Genomic DNA, 22328 nt, shown 5'->3' on the forward strand with positions numbered 1-22328 from the left:
AAATAAGTGAACAGAATTAGTTTTACTAACTTGATAGTTGTACTACAGTAGGCTAGACATGATAATGTGTTAGTTATTTAGATTCACCCAAAAATGAAAACTCACTTTAATGAAATCACTTTAAATGTTAACTACTATACATATACGTACATATATAACAAATTGGACATATAAATAAATAATTTTGTTGGGCTACCCGTTTATTAGAGTTGTTTTCTCAGTGATTCAAGCATTTTTTAAAGGATTCAGTTAAATTGTCAGGTTTAGCTTCCTATTTAAGTTTTCCTGTAGCGTATTGTTTTATATTTCATAAACAATATTTCGGCCTAACAAATAAGATTTATGTATTCTGATTGCAGATAAAATTTCAATTCATTTGGATTACAAAACATTATTGAACTAATAAACCTTATGTGATTGATATTTGTTAGTTAAAGATAAATGAAACAAGATTCATGTAATAATGTCAATAAATCTAATGTGTTTAAACTGATTTTATTTATCTAAACACATTGGATTTAATCTATTGTGTGGGTAATGGAGTTTCGTCGATTATGCCCCTGAATATTAAGTAAACCAATCTCATAGAATTTAAATAATTGGATCTGGCTTTTTCTACAGCTGGATATAATATTCATATTTTTTACTGATCAAATCTAACAATATTCGATTTTAACAGATTTAGCTGGGTTCTTAGGAATCTGACAACATACATTATAAAAACCTACAAATTAAATAAATTCAAAAGGTTACATCTGAGCTCCATTAAGTGATATGTGTTCGAATTTTGTCGATATTCAATTTGATCTGTATGTTAAAGTTGTAAAAGCCACACAGTGTCTTTTTAATTCTAATGAAATTTAATAATTAAACACGAGACTGTTAGATTGAGGGTAGTGATTGACAAGGCTTGCTCTGTGTTATATCATGGTTTTGATCTTCAACTGAGAAAGCATATCCTGTTTATTAACTATGTGTAACAGGTGTGTTTGATTAGGGTTGGAGCTCAAATCTGCAGGACACGGTCCCTCCAGGACCGAGATTGATGATCCCTGCTTTAGAGCATAATAGAAGTATCAGATGCTCTCCAAACACGTCTGTGAAGTTCATTCATTCATTTTCTTTTCAGCTGAGTAGCTTGGTTAATCTGGGGTCCCCACAGCGGGATGAACCGCCAACCTATCCAGCATATGTTTTACACAGCGGATGCCCTTCCAGCTGCAACCCATCACTGAGAAACACCCATACATTCTTATTCACACACATAGGCTACAGACAATTCAGCTTACCCCATTCACCTATAGTGCATCCAGCCAATGCTCAAACCAGTGACGTTCTTGCTGTGAGGCGACAGCACTACCCATTGCGCCACCACACCGGTGGTGTGTGAAGTTAAATATTAATATATTCAATATTTCCCAGATTATTTATTATCATACCTGCTAACACCAAATTTTTTCAAGAGTCTTGTTATTTCTCCCGCGAAACTGCGTTGTCTGTATGTCTTAATCTGCACTGAAAAAAGTGTTGCATGCAAAACTGTTGCAAACAATTTATTTGTGTTGAATTTAAACAAACAAATTAAATTTAACAATGTTCAACTTAATTTGTTTGTTTAAATTCAGCCCAAATAAATTGTTTACAACCACTTAACTTAAAAAAATGAGTAAATCCAAGGAATCATCTTTGAATAATGTTTTTCAGTCTAGCTATGAAAAGTCACTTTTTGTTTATGTTTGTTAAGTTGCCAAATCTTGTATGAAGCTCATCCCCTCACACAATTGACAAAATATTCAAATCTTGAAGCATTTTTACCTCATTCTGGCAACATACAATACAACCCAGTTGTGCTGTTGATTTCTGCACGGGTGGTAGATGTGGGATTTGAACAGTGGCGGTTTGAAATGTTGACAAATCCGGGCAGGTATGGTTCAATTTCGATGCTCCAAATGCCCCTTTTTGCAACCAAGGTTCATTCTGAAAATGTAGCCCTACATACATTTCTGGAGAGCGTCAAGTAGGTCCCAGGAGCTATGTTTTTTTTTGCAGTTTTTGTTTTCGCAAACCCACCAGAGGCCGCTGTGTCAGTTTTTGAGATCTCAAATTTCTCCACCAGAGGCTGCTGTCGACTGACTGACTGACTGACCTATACTGACCGATACCCCCCCCACCCACTTACCTAAACCCAACCCACAGTGTTTTGAAAAGCAATCCAGAAAAATAAATACAGTCACGGCAGCCTGATTTTTACCACGTTTTCAGATTTTACCACATTCTCACAGTTATTTACTTGTTTGTTTTATATTTTGTCTTCTGTATTTGTTTTATCTGCTTTCTGTAACTGTTCTTCCCTAGACTTGAACCCCGTCATCGAAATCAACTCCTCTCTGCATTTCAAGTCCGCCGACGTACACTGCGAGCCACTGGAGAAACTGGTAACAGCGGAAAAGCCATCTATTTGGAGGTAAGTGGTCAGTTTCTAGCACGAAAAGGAATGGCATCATACACCCTGTAGCATTTGTTTTAAAGACAAAATGCAGCCATACATACATCTGGCTACATAATTTGTAATCTCCAGAAATGTATATAGGGCTTCGTTTTCAGAATGAGCTTATGTTGCCTTTTTAGGTGGAATCAATTTTTTGCGTGTCTCTCTTTAAATGCAGATGAGCTGTTGCTCCCCCATCCCCTTTCTAGAAAAAGGCGGAGCCTTTACAGTTTGTGCCTTAATTCAAAAAACATCTGCATTATAAGTTTACACTCTTTGTGAGAGTGTTAAATTGAAACTGTTAAATACACAACGTTATGTCATTGTGGCGCAGTGGGTAGCGCTCTTGCCTCACAGCAAGAAGGTTACTGGTTCGAGTCGTGGCTGGGTCAGTTGGTATTTTTGTGTGGAGTTTACATGTTCTCCCAGCATTCGCGTGGGTTTCCTCCGGGTGCTCAGGTTTCCCTCACAAGTCCAAAGACATGCGGTATAGATGAATTAGGTAGGCTAAATTGTCCCTAGTGTATGTGTGTGAATGGAAGTGTATGGGTGTTTCCCAGTGATGGGTTGCAACTGGAAGGGCATCCGCTGTGTAAAACATATGCTGGATAATTTGGCGGTTCATTCCGCTGTGGCAACCCCAGATTAATAAAGGGACTAAGCCAAAAAGAAAATGAATGAATGATATAGAGAACACCTCAGGGGAGTATCTTTGCAGATGTTTTAATTCTTTAACAGCAGCATTAGATGCTAAAGGAAGCTGTATGTGTAAAAAGCATTAACAGGATGCTGTCAATCAAAAATTCAACACTCTCTCTATGAATTATTCCTTCTGGGCTCTAGTTTTCATTAAGCATAAAGGCAAAGGTGTTAAAGGTATGAAACCCTGATTTACTCGTGAAGACTCAACACAAAGCCTCATGAAATGTATCAAGCACAGATTTGCTTATGGCTGGTGGGGTTGCATAGCAACAGAGAGGCGACTCCAGTGAGCAGAGGAGCTGCTGCTGATTGAGTCTGTATGGCCTTTAATTATGAATAAAGCTCCAGCAGCACAAGCGTCACCAAGTCCCATTAGCCTCAGCTAAACCAGTCTAATCACCTTAAACTTGAGATAAACCAGACACAACCATAGCATCACACAACACACACAAAAATAATACTAATGATACCTGATTAAATATAAATATAGGGTTATACATATATAACACATTGGGCGATGCGGTGGCGCAGTAGGGAGTGCTGTCGCCTCACAGCAATAAGGTTGCTGGTTCGAGCCTCGGCTGGGTCAGTTGGCATTTCTGTGTGAAGTTTGCATGTTCTCCCTGCGTTAGCGTGGGTTTGCTCCGGTTTCCCTCACAAGTCCAAAGACATGTGGTACAGGTGAATTGGGTAAGCTAAATTGTCAATTTGTATGAGTGTGAATGGATGTTTCCCGGTGATGGGTTGCGGCTGGAAGGGCATCTGCTGTGTAAAAACATGCGGGAAGTTGACGGTTCATTCCACTGTGGCGACCCCGGATTAATAAAGGGACTAAGCTGAAAAGAAAATGAATGAATGAATGACTATAACACATTTTGATAATTACCACAAAAAGTGCAAACACTGAATGAAAAAGTAATGCAGTCAGATTTTCAAATTCAGATTTTTCAATTACCACAGGAAAACCCTGATATTAGGTAAAAATTCTGATAACTATTAATAAAAAATAGTATAGTAATAATACATAAGACTCCTGCCACAGGAGTCATAAGGAGCTGGTGGTGATCGAAGGCCAGGGACACAACGACCCAATCTTTGGAAATATTACCTCACTGACAGTGAAAGAGCCTAAACTTGTGCGGAAAGTTGAATGGTACGAAGATAGTCTAACATCCAGACACAATTTGGGCTCTGGAACTCAACTTCTCAGGAAGGGTTGGACTCTCTTCTACTGTGGAGTTGCCCAAGGTGAAAGGCGGATGAATAGTGAGGGCTTGCTTATAGACAATGTGTTGGAGTTTTCCCCAGTGAATGAGAGGGTCGCTCCCCAACACCTTTGGGTCAGGGAATGGTCTCTTACCATAGCTTGTGCTTACGAGCAGAACAGCAGTGCAGAGAACTCAGCCTTCCTGGAGTCCTTGGGAAGGGTCCACCTGGGGTTCTATCGTTCTGGGGAACACCCATATGGGCAAGGACAGTGATACCAACGTGGTTGGCCTCTTGTGCCCATCATGGCGGCAACCCATGAACCCAGAGTTGGACACTGGAAGTATGGGATGCAGTCAAGCTGAAGGAGTCCTACCAGACCTGGTTGGCTTATGGGACTTTCAAGGTAGCTGATGGATAGCGGACATGCCAAGTGTGCTGCAGCCTTGTGGTTCCGGAAGCAAATTCTCAGCCCTAGGAGTTTGGGGACACCATGGAAAAGGATTATTGGTTGAAGATTCTGGCAAACCATCAGGCACCTCAGGAAGTAGAAGCAGTTCTTTACCAACACTGATTAGAGTGGGAAGCTGTTGATCGAGGATGTTGTCGAACAGTGGATTGAATAATTTGAGGATCTCCTCAATCCCACTGACATGCCTTCCTTTGAGGAAGCAGAAATAGTGTATACAGGGGTTGACTCGTTTATCAGCTGAGGTCACTGAGGTAGTGATTGTAAGGTGCAGCAAGATTACACTCCTCAGCCTCCTCAAAAAAATCAACCCCAGGGTATTGGAGAGGAGAGTCTGACTGATAACAGAATCTCTGTTTCAGGAGTAACAATGCGTTTTCGTCCCCAGGCCGACACTTGAACTACTCTGTACCCTCTTCTAATGTGCTCGAGGGTTTATGGGAGTTCACCTGTTCAGTTTACATGTGTCTTGTGGACTTGGAGAAGGTATTCAACCATGTCCCTCATGCCATCCTGTAGGGTTTCCTCTAGGAATTTGGTGTCCGAGGTGCTCTGTTAAGCGTATGACCGGAGCAGGAGTTTGGTTCAAATAGCTTGCAATAAGTCAAAGTTGTTGCCCGTGTATGTTGGACTCCTGCTGGGTTGCTCATTTTCTAGATGATGTTGTCCTGTTGGCTTCATTGGACTTTCAGCATGCACTGGGACAATTTGCTGTTGAGTGTGAGGTGGGTTCTCCAAGTCTGAGGCAATGGTGTTCAACCGAAAAAAGATGGCTTGCCATCTCCGGTTTGGAGGAGAGTCATTGCCCCGGGTGTAGGAGTTCAAGTATTGAGGATTTGTTGACGAGTGAGGGAAGAATGAATAATGAGATTCACAGAAATAAGTTTCCTTCTCAGGGTCACAGGGTGCACTCTCAGAGATAGAGATAGGAGCTCTGTCACCCGGGAGGAACTTAGAGTAGTTGAGGTGGCTCAGGTATCTGCTTCAGACCTAAGAAGGTTTACCAGGCTTGACTCATTGGGAGGAAACTCAGGGAAAATCCAGGACACCCTGAAGGGACTATGTGTCTTGGCTTGCCTGGAAACACCTTGGGATAATATAATAAAATATAATATAATAAACATACTACAATAAAAAGGAAAACATAAACTTGTCATTTAAAACTCTGATATTTTTTTTATTATTGCAACTGGAAGACAATACATTACATAAACATTATTTTAAGTTTCAGGAGAAATATGTGGAAAAGTAACAACATGATGTGACATTTATTGTCATAGAGACAATGTGGTTATTTACACGTATTGATGAAATAGTTTGATATAGTTCTTTGGCAACAATGATTGCACACCAAGGAAATAGACAGCTTTATACTCGTACAGCATTGGCATCTGAGTGTATTGAAAATAGACCTGGTCAAATACATAATTCATCATCATCATCATCATCATTGTGCTCTAAATAAAACCATAGCCTACCAGACCACAAGTGACTTACAAAGACGAAAACATAGCTGGCAAAGGAAAAAAATGAAACAAAACAACATCAACAACATTGACAAAACCCTTATATTATTTCACATATAATTTCAGAGGCAGTGAGAGTTCTCCAATAAATAATTCATGCATATTTTTCTCCCTCTTTTGTCTTAAATGGATTTGGATGAAACTTAGCCATTAAATCAGTTTGAAACAGATCGTGTTTTTGGTACACAAAACAGATGACATATCATGGAACTGACGTAAATTGAAAGCAAAACCATAGCAGCAGTTTATTGCCTATATGCAAATGACATAAAATCTGGCCAGTACGTCTGTTATCTCACGCTGTACTTAAACGAACAGTGCCGCTTCATCGCTAGACCACCTGAAGAGAACAAATAGTCCTGTTTTACCTCTAAAAAGTGCTGAAAGATCAAGCTGGAGTGTTTTAAAGCAGTGTGTCTCAACCATGTTCCTGGAGGACCACCAGCTCTGCACATTTTCCATGTCTCCTTAACTAAACACACCTGATTCAGATTACCAGCTCATTAGCAGAGACTGATAGACCTGTAATGGGTGTGACAGACAAAGAAGACATCCAAAACATGCAGTGTTGGTTGGTCCTCCAGGAACGTGGTTGAGAAACACGGTTTTAAAGGACTGGAAACGCCACTTCCTCTGGAGACTCGTAACATTCAGGACGCGTTTCTTACGTAAAGCGGAAGTGGAGTGTAAACATCGTGACAGATGCTGCTTTACAAATACATGTGCGGCGCTGACAGGTGACAACATTAAGAGGACATTCACGTTCACAGATGACGTTCGAGTTCATGAGCGGTGGAAGCAAAGAGGGGTACTTTAACATACAATATAAAATAAACACAGACCAGCCGAGGTCAATCGCGATGTATCGCGTTAATCCACTTTTTAAGTATGACGTAACATGTCTGTTTTCACGTCCAAACACTTTATTAAGATGGTTTTTGAAGCCCAGTTGCTTTCTTATGGTCATTTTAAGTGAAAACCATCTTTTTTTCAATTAAATAGAAGGAATATTATAAAAGACATTCCCTCGGTTTTAGTAAAGATAATAAGAAACCATTTTTATTAATTAAATGTGAGGTTTTTTCTTGAAAATTAGAGTTAGCTCAAACTTGAAGGCAAAAAAATAGCATTTCTTTGCAATTCAGAGATGACATCTGGCCTTTATAATTTGGAAATTAAGGTTTAACCTGCAATTCTGGAAAAAAAAGTCTGAATTGTGTGTTTATGTCTGATAAAATCAGGGACTACGTCGTAGGAAAATTAATGAATGTCTCAATGTTTTACATAGCAGAGCAATTCAGATATTTTTCTTCCAGAAATGCATGTTTACATTTAGCTCATTTTAACCGTGACATGTTAGAAATAACACCAGAATTGCAAAGAAAGCCTATAAATGTGCAAATGCAGGAATATAATTGTCAAAAATATGAGAAGGAAACTTAGAATTGGCACTTTCCACCCCTAGCAATTCAGAGTCTACATGAATTATGACTTTTAATCGACACTCTCAGAAATTAAGATACAGAATTAATCACTTGGATGGTACCTTTTACCTCAAGGGTCCATATTAGGACCCAAAAGGTACATTTTAGTACCTAAAAAAATGACAAAAGTGTATCTCTTGAAATGTCTAATTTCATTTATTATTATCTTTTTAATTCCCAGGTTCTGCTGGTTGATGCATGAACTTTCCTTGCCAATCTTAAGCCAATTGTAATCGTTTTGTTTTTGGTTTAATCTGGATTTTCCTCAACCCTTGCAGAGCCCAGGGGATTAGAGTGAGCGCTCCTTCTTGGCCCCACCCCGATCCCATAGCACATCCCGACCCACTTGAAATTTTTAGGTACCAACATGTTCTTTTGGGGTACGAATATGGACCCTTAAGGTACAAATGTGAAGAGGTACCGCCCCAGTGACATCTGTATAGACCATTTCAGTGTGGTGATGTCAATGGCCCATGAACATTTCCTGCTTGTTATCGAACTATTTCATAACTGTAACAAGAGGCAATTCAATCATAACATTAAAACAGCCATCATATCATTATTTAGCAATATGTGGCTCTTTTTGAATTCTCGGAAGCAATTAAAATGTAAAACAGGACATACAGTACGTTGGGACCATTGCTTTTGTTTACATTCTTCAAAATGGTCTATACCTTCATTTATGACTGTATTGAAAGTATTTAGTTGTGGGGCGAATGAAATAAACATGGCAAAAACAAACAACAGTATAACCATTATCCTCATATCACTGTCTCAGATGGTCAGATATATGTGGTTAAAATTGTCGTTGCTGATTTTTAAGAAACAGTTGACCCAAAATTGAACATTTCCTCACCATTTACTCACAAAGGGGTTATGAACTTCAATGAATTTCTTCTGTTGAACACAAAGCAAGATATATTGAAGAATGTTGGTGAGGAAAAACATGGACTTTCATAGTATTTTTGTTAATGTTCCTACTATGGATGTCAATAGCTGTGTTTCTCCAACATACTACAAAACATCTTATTTTGTGTTCAACAGAAGAATAAAGAAACCAAAAAAGCTTAGAACTGCTTAAATGGTGTGGAAATGTTCATTTTTGAGTGAATATCCCTTTAAAACTCTAGCTTTTGTGATAATGATAAACCCAACAGTGGTCAATATCGATGTTTGGACCTGGAAACAGCTTTGAACGCGTCAAGACTTAACAAGCAGATAAAGGGTTATCCCAAAGCCAATTCTAATTCCTTGTCAAACTATTTCAGTACAATTTATGATATCAAAGCTGCAGTTTTTCACACTGGAAATGACGGAGTATCGAACCATTACAAATAAACAGAACGGACCTCCAAGCACATGAACTAAAAAAGGCAGGCACAACCTTAAAGGGTGTACAGAGTGAGAATTCATCCAACACTGATTATTAACAACAGCTCAACACGTACATCGATGAATTGGAAATAAAAGGACCACCAAACCGAGGACCACAAAAAAAAAGGCAAAATCAGTTTCACCTGATATTCAATACAAGGCAGATCAGTTCATCATTAATGGGTTTTCACGAAGTCTCCTCCTTTGGAAGAGTTGTCTGCCGCAGAAGAGAGATACAGTTTAAAAAAAAAACGAGTAAAGAAAGAAACCTTAAGAGACGCTTCTCTCTGTTTTCTCGTAAGAAAATAAGCCATGCCTCATGCTAAATATCTATCTTACATGATCTTTCGTTTAGAAAAGAAAATACTTCTTTCTTATGTACAAGCACCCATGCAAATATAACTGAAAGAAAAGAAAAACAGGCAAAATCTGCCTTCGGTGGGAATAACTTTTTACAGTGTTATCCTGACAGGACAAATTGCTTGGATTGTGATGAATATTTAAAAACAAAACAAAATACAAATGATTTATTTGAAAAATACCAACATTTTGGCAACACAATAGGCATTTCGGACACATTGCTTCGTTGAGGATTCATTTTTTAGTGTGCTTTAAATTAAGGACCAACATCAGAAATGTTTTAACGGCAGGCATTTAAGAGAGAATTGGCATATTGCATTTGACCATCCACTGGACACAGGCCGTTTTATACAAACATCTGCTGCTTTAGTACATACAGTTGAAGTCAGAGTTTTTAGCCCCCCATTGAATTTCTGTTTTTGTTTTTAAATATTTCTCAAATGATGTTTAACAGAGCAAGGAAATTTTCACAGTATGTCTGATAATATTTTTTCTTCTGGAGAAAGTCTTATTTGTTTTATTTCGGCTAGAATAAAAGCAGTTTTTAATTTTTTAAAAACCATTTTAGGGTCAACATTATCAGCCCCTTTAAGCAATTATTTTTTTTTCGATAGTCTACAGAACAAACCATTGTTATACAATAACTTGCCTAATCACCCTAATCTGCCTAGTTAACTTAATTATCCTAGTTAAGCCTTTAAATGTCACTTTAAGCTGTTTTAAAGTGTCTTGAAAAATATCTAGTCAAACATTATTTACTGTCATCATGGCAGATAAAATAAATCAGTTATTAGAGATGAGTTATTAAATCTATTATGTTTAGAAATGTGCTGAAAAAATCTTCTCTCCGTTAAACAGAAATTGGGGAAAAAATAAACAGGTGGGCTTATAATTCAGGGGACTAATAATTCTGACGTGAACTGTAAATGGGTCAATGACATGTGCACGAGCGTCCACGGTAGAGATCTATAGTGGAAAAGTACTTTTTGTGTTTCTTTTATGCCGAAAAGTAACATTTATCCAGTTTTAGACTAAGTAGTTGCACTAAATATAACATTTAATCAGTGTTACTTTTAAAAAGTAATGTATTTTAACAATGAGTTACTCCCCAAAAAAGTAACTAATTGCGTTACTTATGGCCCGTTTCCACTGAGTGGTACGGTGCAGTTCGGTACGCTTTTATGGCCATTTCCACTATCAAAAGATACCAAAAAGCGAACCGTTCAATACCACTTTTTGGGTACCCTTTCAAAAGGGTACCTAGCACAATAAAAGGGTAGCCAAAGGTGTAGCAAGACGCGCAGCTGAACGCTATTGGTTTACATAGAAACGCTATTAGCTAGTCCACAAGCCAGGAGAATGAAAACGAATAAGCACCATGTTATAAATACACAGCCAAGACATTACACCATAATAATATCTACATATAATAATGAGCCATGGTCGACCCGAGATTAAGGAAACCTTCTCGTTATCTTGTAAAATAAATGCTCATATTATGAACACATGGCGGGGAAATTTAATGCAGTGCTTGTTGTACAATCTGAGACCCACTTTATATCGGATATCACTCAGCCAGTGGAGATCGCTGATTTTTAAAGAAAACAGACCTTAAACGTGTTTTGCAGTGGCATACAATTCACTGGAAATGATTAACCCAGGTCACTGGCAAATTAAAAGTCCTATTAGCATGCTTCGGCATATACCCTATTGGTACCCTTTTGGCAGTGGAAACACAAGCCTGATAAAGGTGATCCGTGCCGTACTGTAGCACTCAGTGGAAACGGGCCATTAATTACTTTTTAATGGAAAGTAATTACATTAGTTATGATCTACTTTTTCAAACCGGCCTGGTATTTTTCTTATTTAAATAGAAGAGCTCTTCATTTAACGACACACTGTATAACCTACACCTCCATTTACCTCTAAAAATCAACGAATTAAAAAACAAAAACAGAATAATGTTACCTTCTAAGAACTTCCTGACATTATTCATGCCGTATTTACATATTAATGAAAGTTGAAAGCAATGTGTTAGCTACTTTTGTACTTCCGTCTTATTAGTTCAGTAAAATCACTGTTTCTCCATGTGTTCAAAGTAATGAGAATACTTCCAGCACAAAAATGCAAGTCTCTGCCATCTTGGTTTCTGTCTGATTACTCTAATTTTAATTCAGCAATTTGTTTTTTAAAAGCGAATTGTTTACATTTTTTAAATACATTTTTAAAAAAGTAACTCAAATATTATTACTTAATTTATTTAAAGTAATGCGTTACTTTACTCGTTACTTAGAAAAGTTATATTATTACGGAACTCACGTTGCTTCGGAGTAACGCATGGGAGCTCCTGTATACATATAGATTAGGTAAACTTGACAGCTCGACTTAATTTATATAGTAATGTTTGCAAGATTCAGCATCAGCTGCATAAAACATACGCTGGATAAGTTGCCGGTTCATTCCGCTGTGGCGACCCCAGATTAATAAAGGGACTAAGCCAAAAAGAAAATGAATGAATGAATGAATGAAGATTCAGCATGTAGAATCGGCCATCGTTGAGAAAGAACACTCTGATTGGCTGTTCAGCTACTCACGTCAGGAGTTTACTCTGTTAAACAAAACATGACACTGGTGTTTGCGAAGTTTAGTTAAAAAAAAAAACAAAAAAAACGCACCCACTGTGGTCGCTATATAACTTCAGTTAAAAATAAATAAATAATAAATCAAATATCAAAGGATGACATAATATTGCTGTAACTGCCATGATGTCAAAGGCTGAGGTCTGTTCTGTACACACAAAATGAAGAGGGCATTTATTACTGTATTTATTACCGCATTGTAGACTTAAAGAAACATTTTTTATCCATTCAGTTGATAGCTTAGCTTAGCATAAATCATTGAATCAGATTAGACCATTAGCATATTGACCTCAAAAATAGTAACTTTATTTTCCACCAATCTTAGTACCAATATAACAGCAGAAGGGTCAAACTTTAAACAGGAAAATCATCAAATCCCTTTTTTTAAATAGCTTTTTTCCAAGGACATGCTAATGGTCTAATCTGATTCAATGATTTATGCTAAGCTAAGCTAAAAGTGCTCCCACCAGAACCGGAAATCGGCTGAATGTATTCAAAAAGGTAAAACTCAACTCTATAACTCTAGCGGAGTTGTAAAAGGAGCATATTTAATATCCATTAAGAGATTTAAAACTTAAAAAGAAATTTGAAGAATTTTGTTTTTAATCTATTTTCCAATAAATCTATAGATCTGGACCAAGAAAAACGAGCATCCTGTCATTGACCCACATATTCATTTGATGGTTTTTGTAATATTGTTCGGTATCACTACTTTTGAAAAACTATTATTGGTCTTTACTAAGTGTGCATGAATTAGTTGCACCTTCATCAACAGGTTTCATCTTTGGCACACTTGAGAGCAGCATATAAAAATCTCTCCGTTCCACTTTCTGATGTGAACTAGAAGGACTGCTACAACTTAATTAAATCCTTTAAGGCAAGACACTGCAGGTGAATAGGGTAAATAATGAACCAATATTAATCTCCATACTTTTCCAGTTGACCGATTACATTAAGATTTGAAAACTTATGTCATTTTTTTTACCTATGCACTAATTTAGATAAGCTTCTACAATAAGACATATTAAAGTCTTATTAAAGGTTTAACAGAGGGAATATGTGGAATCTATTATAATCAGTTTATAATTCAGAAAATACTGCAAACGTTGAGATTTATTCATTTATTTATTTAATTGTGTAATAAAATGTTGCGTATAATCAGACATAGTATGTATTTAGGACTATATGTATTTATGTATAAAGAATTTATTTTAAACATTTATTTAAACATTCTTTAAATAAAATTTAAAAAATGTGTAAAAATATGGACACACAACTGATAAAGTGCTGCAAAATAAACACTTAAAAGTCTATGTTGGATGTTTCTTTCCATTAGACTTAAAATGTAGCCTAAAAGTATCAAATTTACAGCATTTTATAAAATTACAGGTGGCCTTAAATATTTATTTTGAATTAAATTTAGCGTACGAGTTGATTTAGCTTAAAGGTGCTGTAAGTTTGACACCCAGTGGTAGAACTAGGTACTGCACTCCTGGTTCAAAACACCTTTTCACATTTTTCCTCCTCTGACCACACAAGCGCAGGTTGCCAGATTGATATGACTGTGTCTGACTATCAAGCCTAAAGGCTGATTTGAGCCCTTTTCTAACTAAAAGCAACGGCACACTATAGAAGGTATATTTTCCATGCTAAAAGGAGTTTTTGTCCCATCCAACACCTGAAATTTATATTTTAGAAACGGCTTCTATTTTCCACAGGTGAACAACAGGATAAAATTCTCACCTCAGGTACACCTCATATGCTTTATTAAGTTTTAAATGCTAATAGTGCGAGTTTGAATGCCATTTTACATGACATTTATTGCCATACTACTGAAAGCAGCAGCAGATGGTTCACATCAGATCTTGAAAATAAAATAAATAATTTGCAAATGACCATTAGAACTGTGACTCAGAGCAAGCCAACAAATATCAGTGATTCAGCATGTATATTTAATAATGTTAAAGAGGTTTAATATGTAATAATTAGATTATAACCTTACCATTTCGCAAGAGTGCAGTGAGTGCACTATTCTGTGCTTCTGAACGGCTGTATTGAAATTTCTGTCGTGTTTCATTTGGTGCAAACAGCCAAATTGCTTATCACTCTTGTCACGTACCGTGTTGTAAGGACACAGAGTTACGATGTAACCTGCTCACCTAATGTTTACGTTCATAATATTTATATTATTAGCTAATTAATAAACCACCTCATATGGTACTCTGAATCTGCGTCTCATTTCAGAGACTGCTACTGTCCACTGGAGGTCACATTTCGGTCACGGACGCATGCTTTGAGAGCCTTTCTGACTGACTGAATGAATGAAATAACCCCGGGGCGCTGAAATATAATTGGCTAACTGGTATTGGGCAAGTTAAAGGGACCAAAACAAAGACAGATGTTTCGGCACGTAACGCACATTTTTAAAGCAGAATATCTGACATTAGCATTGTTTTTCAGATAATCAAATTCACCTAGCATGTTTCTAAATATCTGCAAACATATTATATTTTTATGATTTAAAAGAGTCAACTTACAGCACATTTAAACTGATTTAAAACAGCTTGTACAACTTTAAAAGATTTAGTTAGAAACGTGATTAGCTTATGAACTCAAAAATATGCTTTCATGACTTATTAATCCTACATTTGTTTGTACCACCCTTCCACACTGTATAACACCCTTGCTGCCTTAAAGTTATAGTGCATGCAGTGTCTTGCCTTAAATTGTTCATTAGATTTGATGAATTAAAAAACAAACAGAAAAAAAACACACTTTTCACTCAAATGATCCAAATTTACTATGGCTTTTATCCCTCTTCACACACTCACACACTCTCTCCCTCACACGCTCACACTCACACAAATCAACATGAGCATGAATAGCATATCTTCCGCCCGCCAAATCAAACTGAGCAAAATGGACAACAGTGATTTCATCAATATTGCAACGACTGACTACAGAATTCACCTGATATCCTGAACAGAAGTATTTAGATCTGCGTTTTGTTTCTTTTTTGTGGGCCGTTTTTTTTTTGCTCATTGCTAATCGCTGGCTTCCTCTTTCAGCTCCTCCTTCAGCTCCTTCTGAACTCTGCGCAGTAAAGCGTTTTTGCTGACGGCGGTGCGGACGCCGGCCAGGTGGAGCAGAGACCCCGCCGCCTCCTTCATCTCCTCGTCCTCCTCCTCTTCCTCCTCCTCCTCTTTTTTGACCAGGATGTTTTCTGCGCGCCTCTTCTTCAGGGGCAGCGTGTCTCCTTTGGTCCACAGCGGTCGGCGGAGCTGGGGCGGCTGGGAAGCGCGAGGAGACGTGGCGTCCAGAGGAAAGTCTTTCTGCTCCTGCTTGACCTCAGTGAGGGAGCCCTGAGTTATGGAGCAGGAGGAAGAGGAGGAGGAGGAGGAGACTGCATCCCCCTGTGAGCTGCTGTATGTGTGGTCCTGCTCCTCCTGATGCTCGTCGCTGGCTGGAGGAGAAGAGTCCATGTGTAGACTGCTTTTAGCCCGCGTCAGAAAGTCACCCAGGGCTGATCTGATAGGACAGACAGAGAGAGAAAACTAGTCAGACACATCATTACAAATCATCTGAATGAATGTAGAGTTATGTATTTTGTTTTAGTAATATTATTATTATTATTAATATTAAGGGCTCTATTTTGACGATCCATGCGCAAAGTCTAAAGCACAGGGCGCAAGCGCATTAAGGGCATTTCAGAAACCACTTTTACTATTTTAAGGATGGAAAAATCCGCTTTGCGCCGTGGCGCATGGTCTAACAGGGTTGAGCTTATTCTATTAATGAGTTATAGGTGTGTTTTGAGAATAAACCAATCAGTGTCTCATCTCCCATTCCCTTTAAGAGCACATTTGCTATTTACATGGCGGACTTTGCAAGTGTAAAAACTGAACACTTCACTAGAGACAAAACAGTTAAACAGAGCATCTACAGCATGAGAATGAGAGATGAGCCTCCTCATTGTTTACTTTCGGTTTCACTCTCGTGGATAGGGAACCGTGTTGTACGCACAGACATCCATTAGCCTACAATTTCGTTTGTTAAGCGCAAAGATTTGTTTCAAAACTATTTCTAAATTCAGTTCTAATTTCCAGCAAACAAATAAATGAACAATAATAATGAAGTGGGTTCAAAAAACAGAGTTATATCCAAATACACATGCTATACCTCATTTGGTCTAAAACCTGACAGGTGGGCAAATCTAAGCTTGTTTTTAATAAAACAAGTATAAATATGCATATAATAAATAATACTGCTAATAATAATAACATTATACAAAAGCAAATTGTTATGAATAAACTAAAAAAAGCCCCTCCGAGATGAAGAAGGCATGAAAGTATGGTTTTTATATTTATGTAGGCTAGAAAATAATAATTTTTGTAATAACTTTTATAATTTGTAAAGATATTTGCGTATTGCTGTACATCCTATGTGTGTATTATGCAATGTGTAAGCGAGGCGCACAACTAACGCACTCTGCGCTGGACAATAGACCAGCTTTGATCTGGTCTACTGAACAGTCTATTTAAGTTCCTCAAAAAAGCAACGCACCAGCAATGCGCCTCAACACACCTCCTTTTTTTAGATCAGAACACCTATAGGTGCACATATGAGCGCAAATGCATTTGCTATTCAAACAGCGTGGTGCAAAACGTCAAAATGACTCTTGCGCCAAGCAGAAACTAGCAGACAACAATTGCGTCACGCCTTGCGCCGCATTGCGTCTGGTGTATGATAGGGCCCATAGTAGTAGAAACTGTAATATGAAGTGATAGTTAATCACTTTTAGGCTGAAGTTACTGCAAGCTTTGGATGTTTATATCTAGTGAATGCGAATTTAGTTTAGTGGAGTACACTAGCTTATATCCATTAAACTATCATACTGATACTAACAGCTAAAAAAACAACAACTTCATTTTAATTTCACGATACCTTTAACGCAGAGTTTGATCACTTCTTTGATATACTGACCTGACGGCTGTGGTCCTCTTGCTTGTAGGACTCAATGGAAGGGGTCTGATAACTGGAAAGAGCCCCTGAGCGGCGACGCGTGAGCTGTGCTGGATCACTCTCTGTGGAACTGACAAACAAACAAAACCCAGTTACAACACCGAAACACTAAAGTTCGTTTTTGTCGTCGACTGTTTGGTTGTGTTCTTCAAAATATCATCGTCTGCGTTCATTCAAAGAAAGTAAGCCATACGGGATGAGTGAATAGTGACAGATTTTCTTTTTTTACTTCAGGAGAATCGTCCCTATGCTAAGACAACACAAGACTCAAATACTCAAAGGTTCAAGTGGGGCTTCTGCTGCAATGACAACACGTTTGCTTTCAAGCATATTTTGTTTACAGCGTGAATGTAGTAAATTACCGGAAGAGAATGAACTGTACCTCGCAACCTCAGAGGAAACAAACAAGTATGATGACGAATTAAGTCTTAAAGGGAAAGTTTACCCAAAAATGTAAATGTATTTACCGTTTTTTTCTTCTTCTGTTGAACACAAAAGAAGATATTTTAAAGAAAGCTGGAAACCTGTAACCATTGACAAGCCAGAAACTGAAACAGGTTTGGAACAAGTAAAGGGAGAGTAAATGATGATAGTATCTTCAATTTTGAGTGAACTATCTCTGTAAATATAACGAGCAGGCAATTCAAAACACAGAGAACAATGACAAAACACTAAAAGAAATGAAGGCATGTGAAAAACGTAATTTCTAATGGGGCTGTCGGGGGAGAGACAAAACGTGTGGAACTAATAGGAGAACAGGATAACTAATGATAGTGAGAAAACAGAACAAAGGAAACACGAAAAAAGCTATTAAATAAGTGTACTTAATAGCGTTTTTGTGTTTTCCTTTCTTCCATCTCGTCTATTCTTTGGTTTTTTGTTTAATATGAATATAGTTTTTGGCTTCAAGTCAAAGATCGCATGGTTCTTATAACTGGTAAGTTTTTATTCATGCAGTGTAAAATATTACTCAGAAAAATGTTCTTTTCGGCTTAGTCCTTTTATTAATCCAGGGTCGCCACAGTGGAATGAACCGCTAACAATGTTTTACGCAGCAGATGCCATTCCAGCTGCAACACAACTCTGGGAAACATCCACACACACTCGTACACTACGGACAATTTAGCCAACCCAATTCACCTGTACCACATGTCTTTGGACTGTGGGGGAAACCGGAGCAACCAGAGGAAACAACAACAACATGGGGAGAACATGCAAACTCTCTAAAGGATCTAGTGGATTCAGACACAACACCAAATGAATTTATGCTGTTTTTCAGCCTTCCTAAAGCACATAAAAACAGCTATTCTCTTGATAAAATCTATGTTAGCCATTTAGTAACAAAGCTAGAGTCACCGAGCAGACAGAATCCCAGTATCGCGATTTATCAGACTGCAGGACAGGGGTGTTACATGAAGGGGCCTTATGGCCGTAACTTGTAGTTATGGAGACATGTCAAAACTATGTAGGTGGCAAGTTGGCGCTGTACATCAGTTATTAACATCTAAACCTACTCCACACCTAAACCCAACCATAACAGTTACTAACATCTACACCTTCCCCAACCCTAAACCCAACCATAAGTTATTAACGTCTACACCTTCTCCAACCATCACAATTATTACGTCTACACCTTCCCCAACCCTAAACCCAACCATCACAGTTATTAAAATCTACACCTTCCCCAAACCTAAACCCATCAGTTATTAACGTCTACACCTACCCCAACCCTAAACCCAACCATCACAGTTATTAATGTCTACACCTTCCCCAACCCTAAACCCAACCATCACAGTTATTAATGTCTACACCTTCCCCAACCCTAAACCCAACCATCAGTTATTAACGTCTACACCTACCACAACCCTTAACCCAACCATCACAGTTATTAACGTCTACACCTTCCCCAACCATCACAGATATTAACTTCTACACCTACCCTAACCCCAACCATCAGTTATTAATGTCTACACCTACCCCAACCCTAAACCCAACCATCACAATTATTAACACCTACCCCAACCATCAATTATTAACGTCTACACCTTCCACAACCCTAAACCCGACCATCACAGTAACGTATACACCTTCCCCAACCCTAAACCCAACCATCACATTAACATCTACACCTACACCTACCCCAACCCTAAACCCAACCATAAGTTATTAACATCTACAACTACCCCAACCCTAAACCTGACCATCAATGTCTACACCTACACCTACCCCAACCCTAAACCCAACCATAAGTTATTAATGTCTACACCTTCCCCAACCCTAAACCCAACCATCACAGTTATTAATGTCTGCACCTTCCCCAACCCTAAACCCAACCATCACAGTTATTAATGTCTACACCTACCCCAACCCTAAACCCGACCATCACATTAATGTCTACACCTACACCTACCCCAACCCTAAACCCAACCATAAGTTATTAATGTCTACACCTTCCCCAACCCTAAACCCAACCATCAGTTATTAATGTCTACACCTTCCCCAACCCTAAACCCAACCATCACAGTTATTAATGTCTACACCTTCCCCAACCCTAAACCCAACCATCAGTTATTAATGTCTACACCTTCCCCAACCCTAAACCCAACCATCAGTTATTAATGTCTACACCTTCCCCAACCCTAAACCCGACCATCAGTTATTATTAACATCTACACCTTTCCCAACCCTAAACCCGACCATCTTATTAACATCTACACCTACACCAAACCTAAACCCAACCATCAGTTATTAACGTCTACACCTTCCCCAACTCTAAACCAAACCATGTTATTAACGTCTCCACCTTCTCCAACCCTGAACCCAACCATCAGTTATTAACATCTATACCTACCCCAACCCTTAACCCCACCATCACAAGTATTAACATACAGTCGCAAGTTGTGGAGGCTTTCATACTTGACACGCTACTGTTATTTGCAACCACAGGGGTGACGTCGAGTCAGCTAACTGTCATGACAAATCAGATGAAGAAGACAGCTAGTGGAGTTGCATGGTGGAGTTGCTGATTGAATGAATATAATAATATATCAAATGAATCAATTGGGGATAAATTTGGAGGAACCTCATGAAAACATTTGGTGAAAATGTTCTCTGGTAAGTATTTCAGCCATCTTGCCAACAACATCTTGACATCTTGCATGGTTCAATGGGATTTCAATAACTGCAAGTTACGCCTCTAACTTACTACAACCTTACTTACACCCCTTCATCTTACGCCCCCGTCTTGCAGTACGCAGACTGATACACTTGCCTGAAGGAGCACTTGTTTATTAAAGACAGGTGTGTTTGATCAAGGTTGTAGCTGAATTCTGCAGGAAGGTAGGTCCAGGAACAGGAGTAGGCACCTCTGCTCTAATGTATCATGTGATTGACTGTTTGCTGCACGTGCCTCACATTTAGCGGCATGCGGTCCAAACTTAATCTCAAACTCTGTATTAAACCCTGATTTAACAGAGAACCTTTAACCTCAACCTGACGTTAATCAGGTTGAATTTGTTTGGTTTTGTCAACCCAAAACTTACTCTGCAACCCAGAGTTTGTTCAACTGGTTTCGTGTAACAGGCCTTGGACTAATCAGGACAAACTCTTGATACAATATATTTTATGTATAAATATTTTATGTATACAGGCTGTAAATGAACTATCTGATCTGATATTCACTAAGTCGTTTATTATCGTGAAGACCAATAACCGTTTTGACAATCGGTTTCACAGCAGACAAACAAACTAAAAGTGCTTCTCCTTGAGGGTGAGTAAATGTTGACACAAGTTTCATTTTTTTAGATGAACTATCACATGGTGAAAGGACAAAAGTCAGCCTTCGCTAGTCTCCAACCAATCACACTGCAAGTATAACGACTTCGGGTAGTAGCACAGCAGCCTTGAGCGAAACCCGTCTCACACAAACACACACACACAGATCTCTTTGCTTTCATGTAGACAGCCATCAAGACGTTCACATCAGTCAAACGCCAATAGGCCTGCGCTCAGACACTTTTCACAGGCAGCTCTTCCTCCATTATTCCATTATCAAGAGCAGACGGGGACGAGAGAGGAGCCACTACAGACAGATAATGTATCCATTTCCCTCCATTTAGCTGCTCACGCTGGAGTGGAAAGAGAGCACCCTGATTGGAATCGAATGGACATATAAACGGCCGGGACGCCAACAGGGAGTGAAAGAGAGAGAGACAGACAGACTGAAAGAGAGAGAGAGATGAACGAGTGGTGGAGGGAAATGAGAGAATCAGTGGAAAAAACAGAACGATTCCCAGGACATTACAAAGGTAATCTGTAGGCGCAAAGCAGCTATTTGTGCGATAAAGAAAGGTTTTTTTGTAGATAAATCAAAATGAAGAGGCTTTTTCAAGGCACTTTTAAAGGTTGCGTTTAAGCACTAGGCAAGCATTTTCTGTCCCTTTTTGACATGTCCTTTATAAGGAGGCTATGTGTAAGACTATTTTTGTATTAATCACTTTATTGCAAGCGTATAAACAAACTTTAAAAAAATAGACCTTCCCATACTTCCTGGGCTGTCTTTGAAAGATTAAGGCCCAATCCCAATTCTACCCCATAGCCCTTCCCAATTCTCTTTAGCTTGAAGGTGTAGGGCTAAGGGGAAGGGCTAGACACCCCAGGAGATTTTCCAAGACCAGACTCGAAATCAAGGAGTAGGCCTGGGCGGTAATAGGGTAATATGGTATACCGCGGGATCGAACATTAGCAACGGTGTCAGTTTCAATAACGTTATCCCATGATAAAAAACAATGCACTTATATAGAAGACAAGTAATAAATAATAAATGTTATTTATTTAATGCCTAAAAATGCGTGTGCGTTATTGTCATCAAGGGACAGTGTGGAGGAGAGAGAGAAAGTTGAGGAAAGATGGTGAGTCGCGTACCAAGTGACCTGGTCTCAAAAAAGAACAAAGCCTCAGCAGTTTGGCAGTATTTCGGGTTTCGACCGAACGAGAAGAGAGATTTGGTAAATACGAACTAGAGGCCTGCATTCTCGCTGCTGTACCGCGGGAGCTGCG

At 38.6% G+C, this 22328-nt stretch overlaps 1 protein-coding gene across 1 annotated transcript in view; it reads right to left on the reverse strand.

The window, feature by feature from the left end:
* Positions 1-8507: 8507 nt before the first annotated feature.
* The window catches only part of ches1 (checkpoint suppressor 1), an 83644-nt gene continuing 69823 nt past the window's right edge, over positions 8508-22328 (reverse strand). The window contains exons 5-6 of the mRNA XM_056480798.1: positions 17232-17340; positions 8508-15776 (exon numbers count right to left, since the gene is read on the reverse strand). Coding sequence (XP_056336773.1) covers positions 15293-15776; positions 17232-17340 — 593 coding nt within the window. The 3' untranslated portion in view covers positions 8508-15292. The remainder of the gene's footprint in view (positions 15777-17231; positions 17341-22328) is intronic.

This window comes from Danio aesculapii, chromosome 20, assembly GCF_903798145.1.
Source record: "Danio aesculapii chromosome 20, fDanAes4.1, whole genome shotgun sequence".
Classification (NCBI taxonomy): Eukaryota; Metazoa; Chordata; class Actinopteri; order Cypriniformes; family Danionidae; genus Danio; species Danio aesculapii.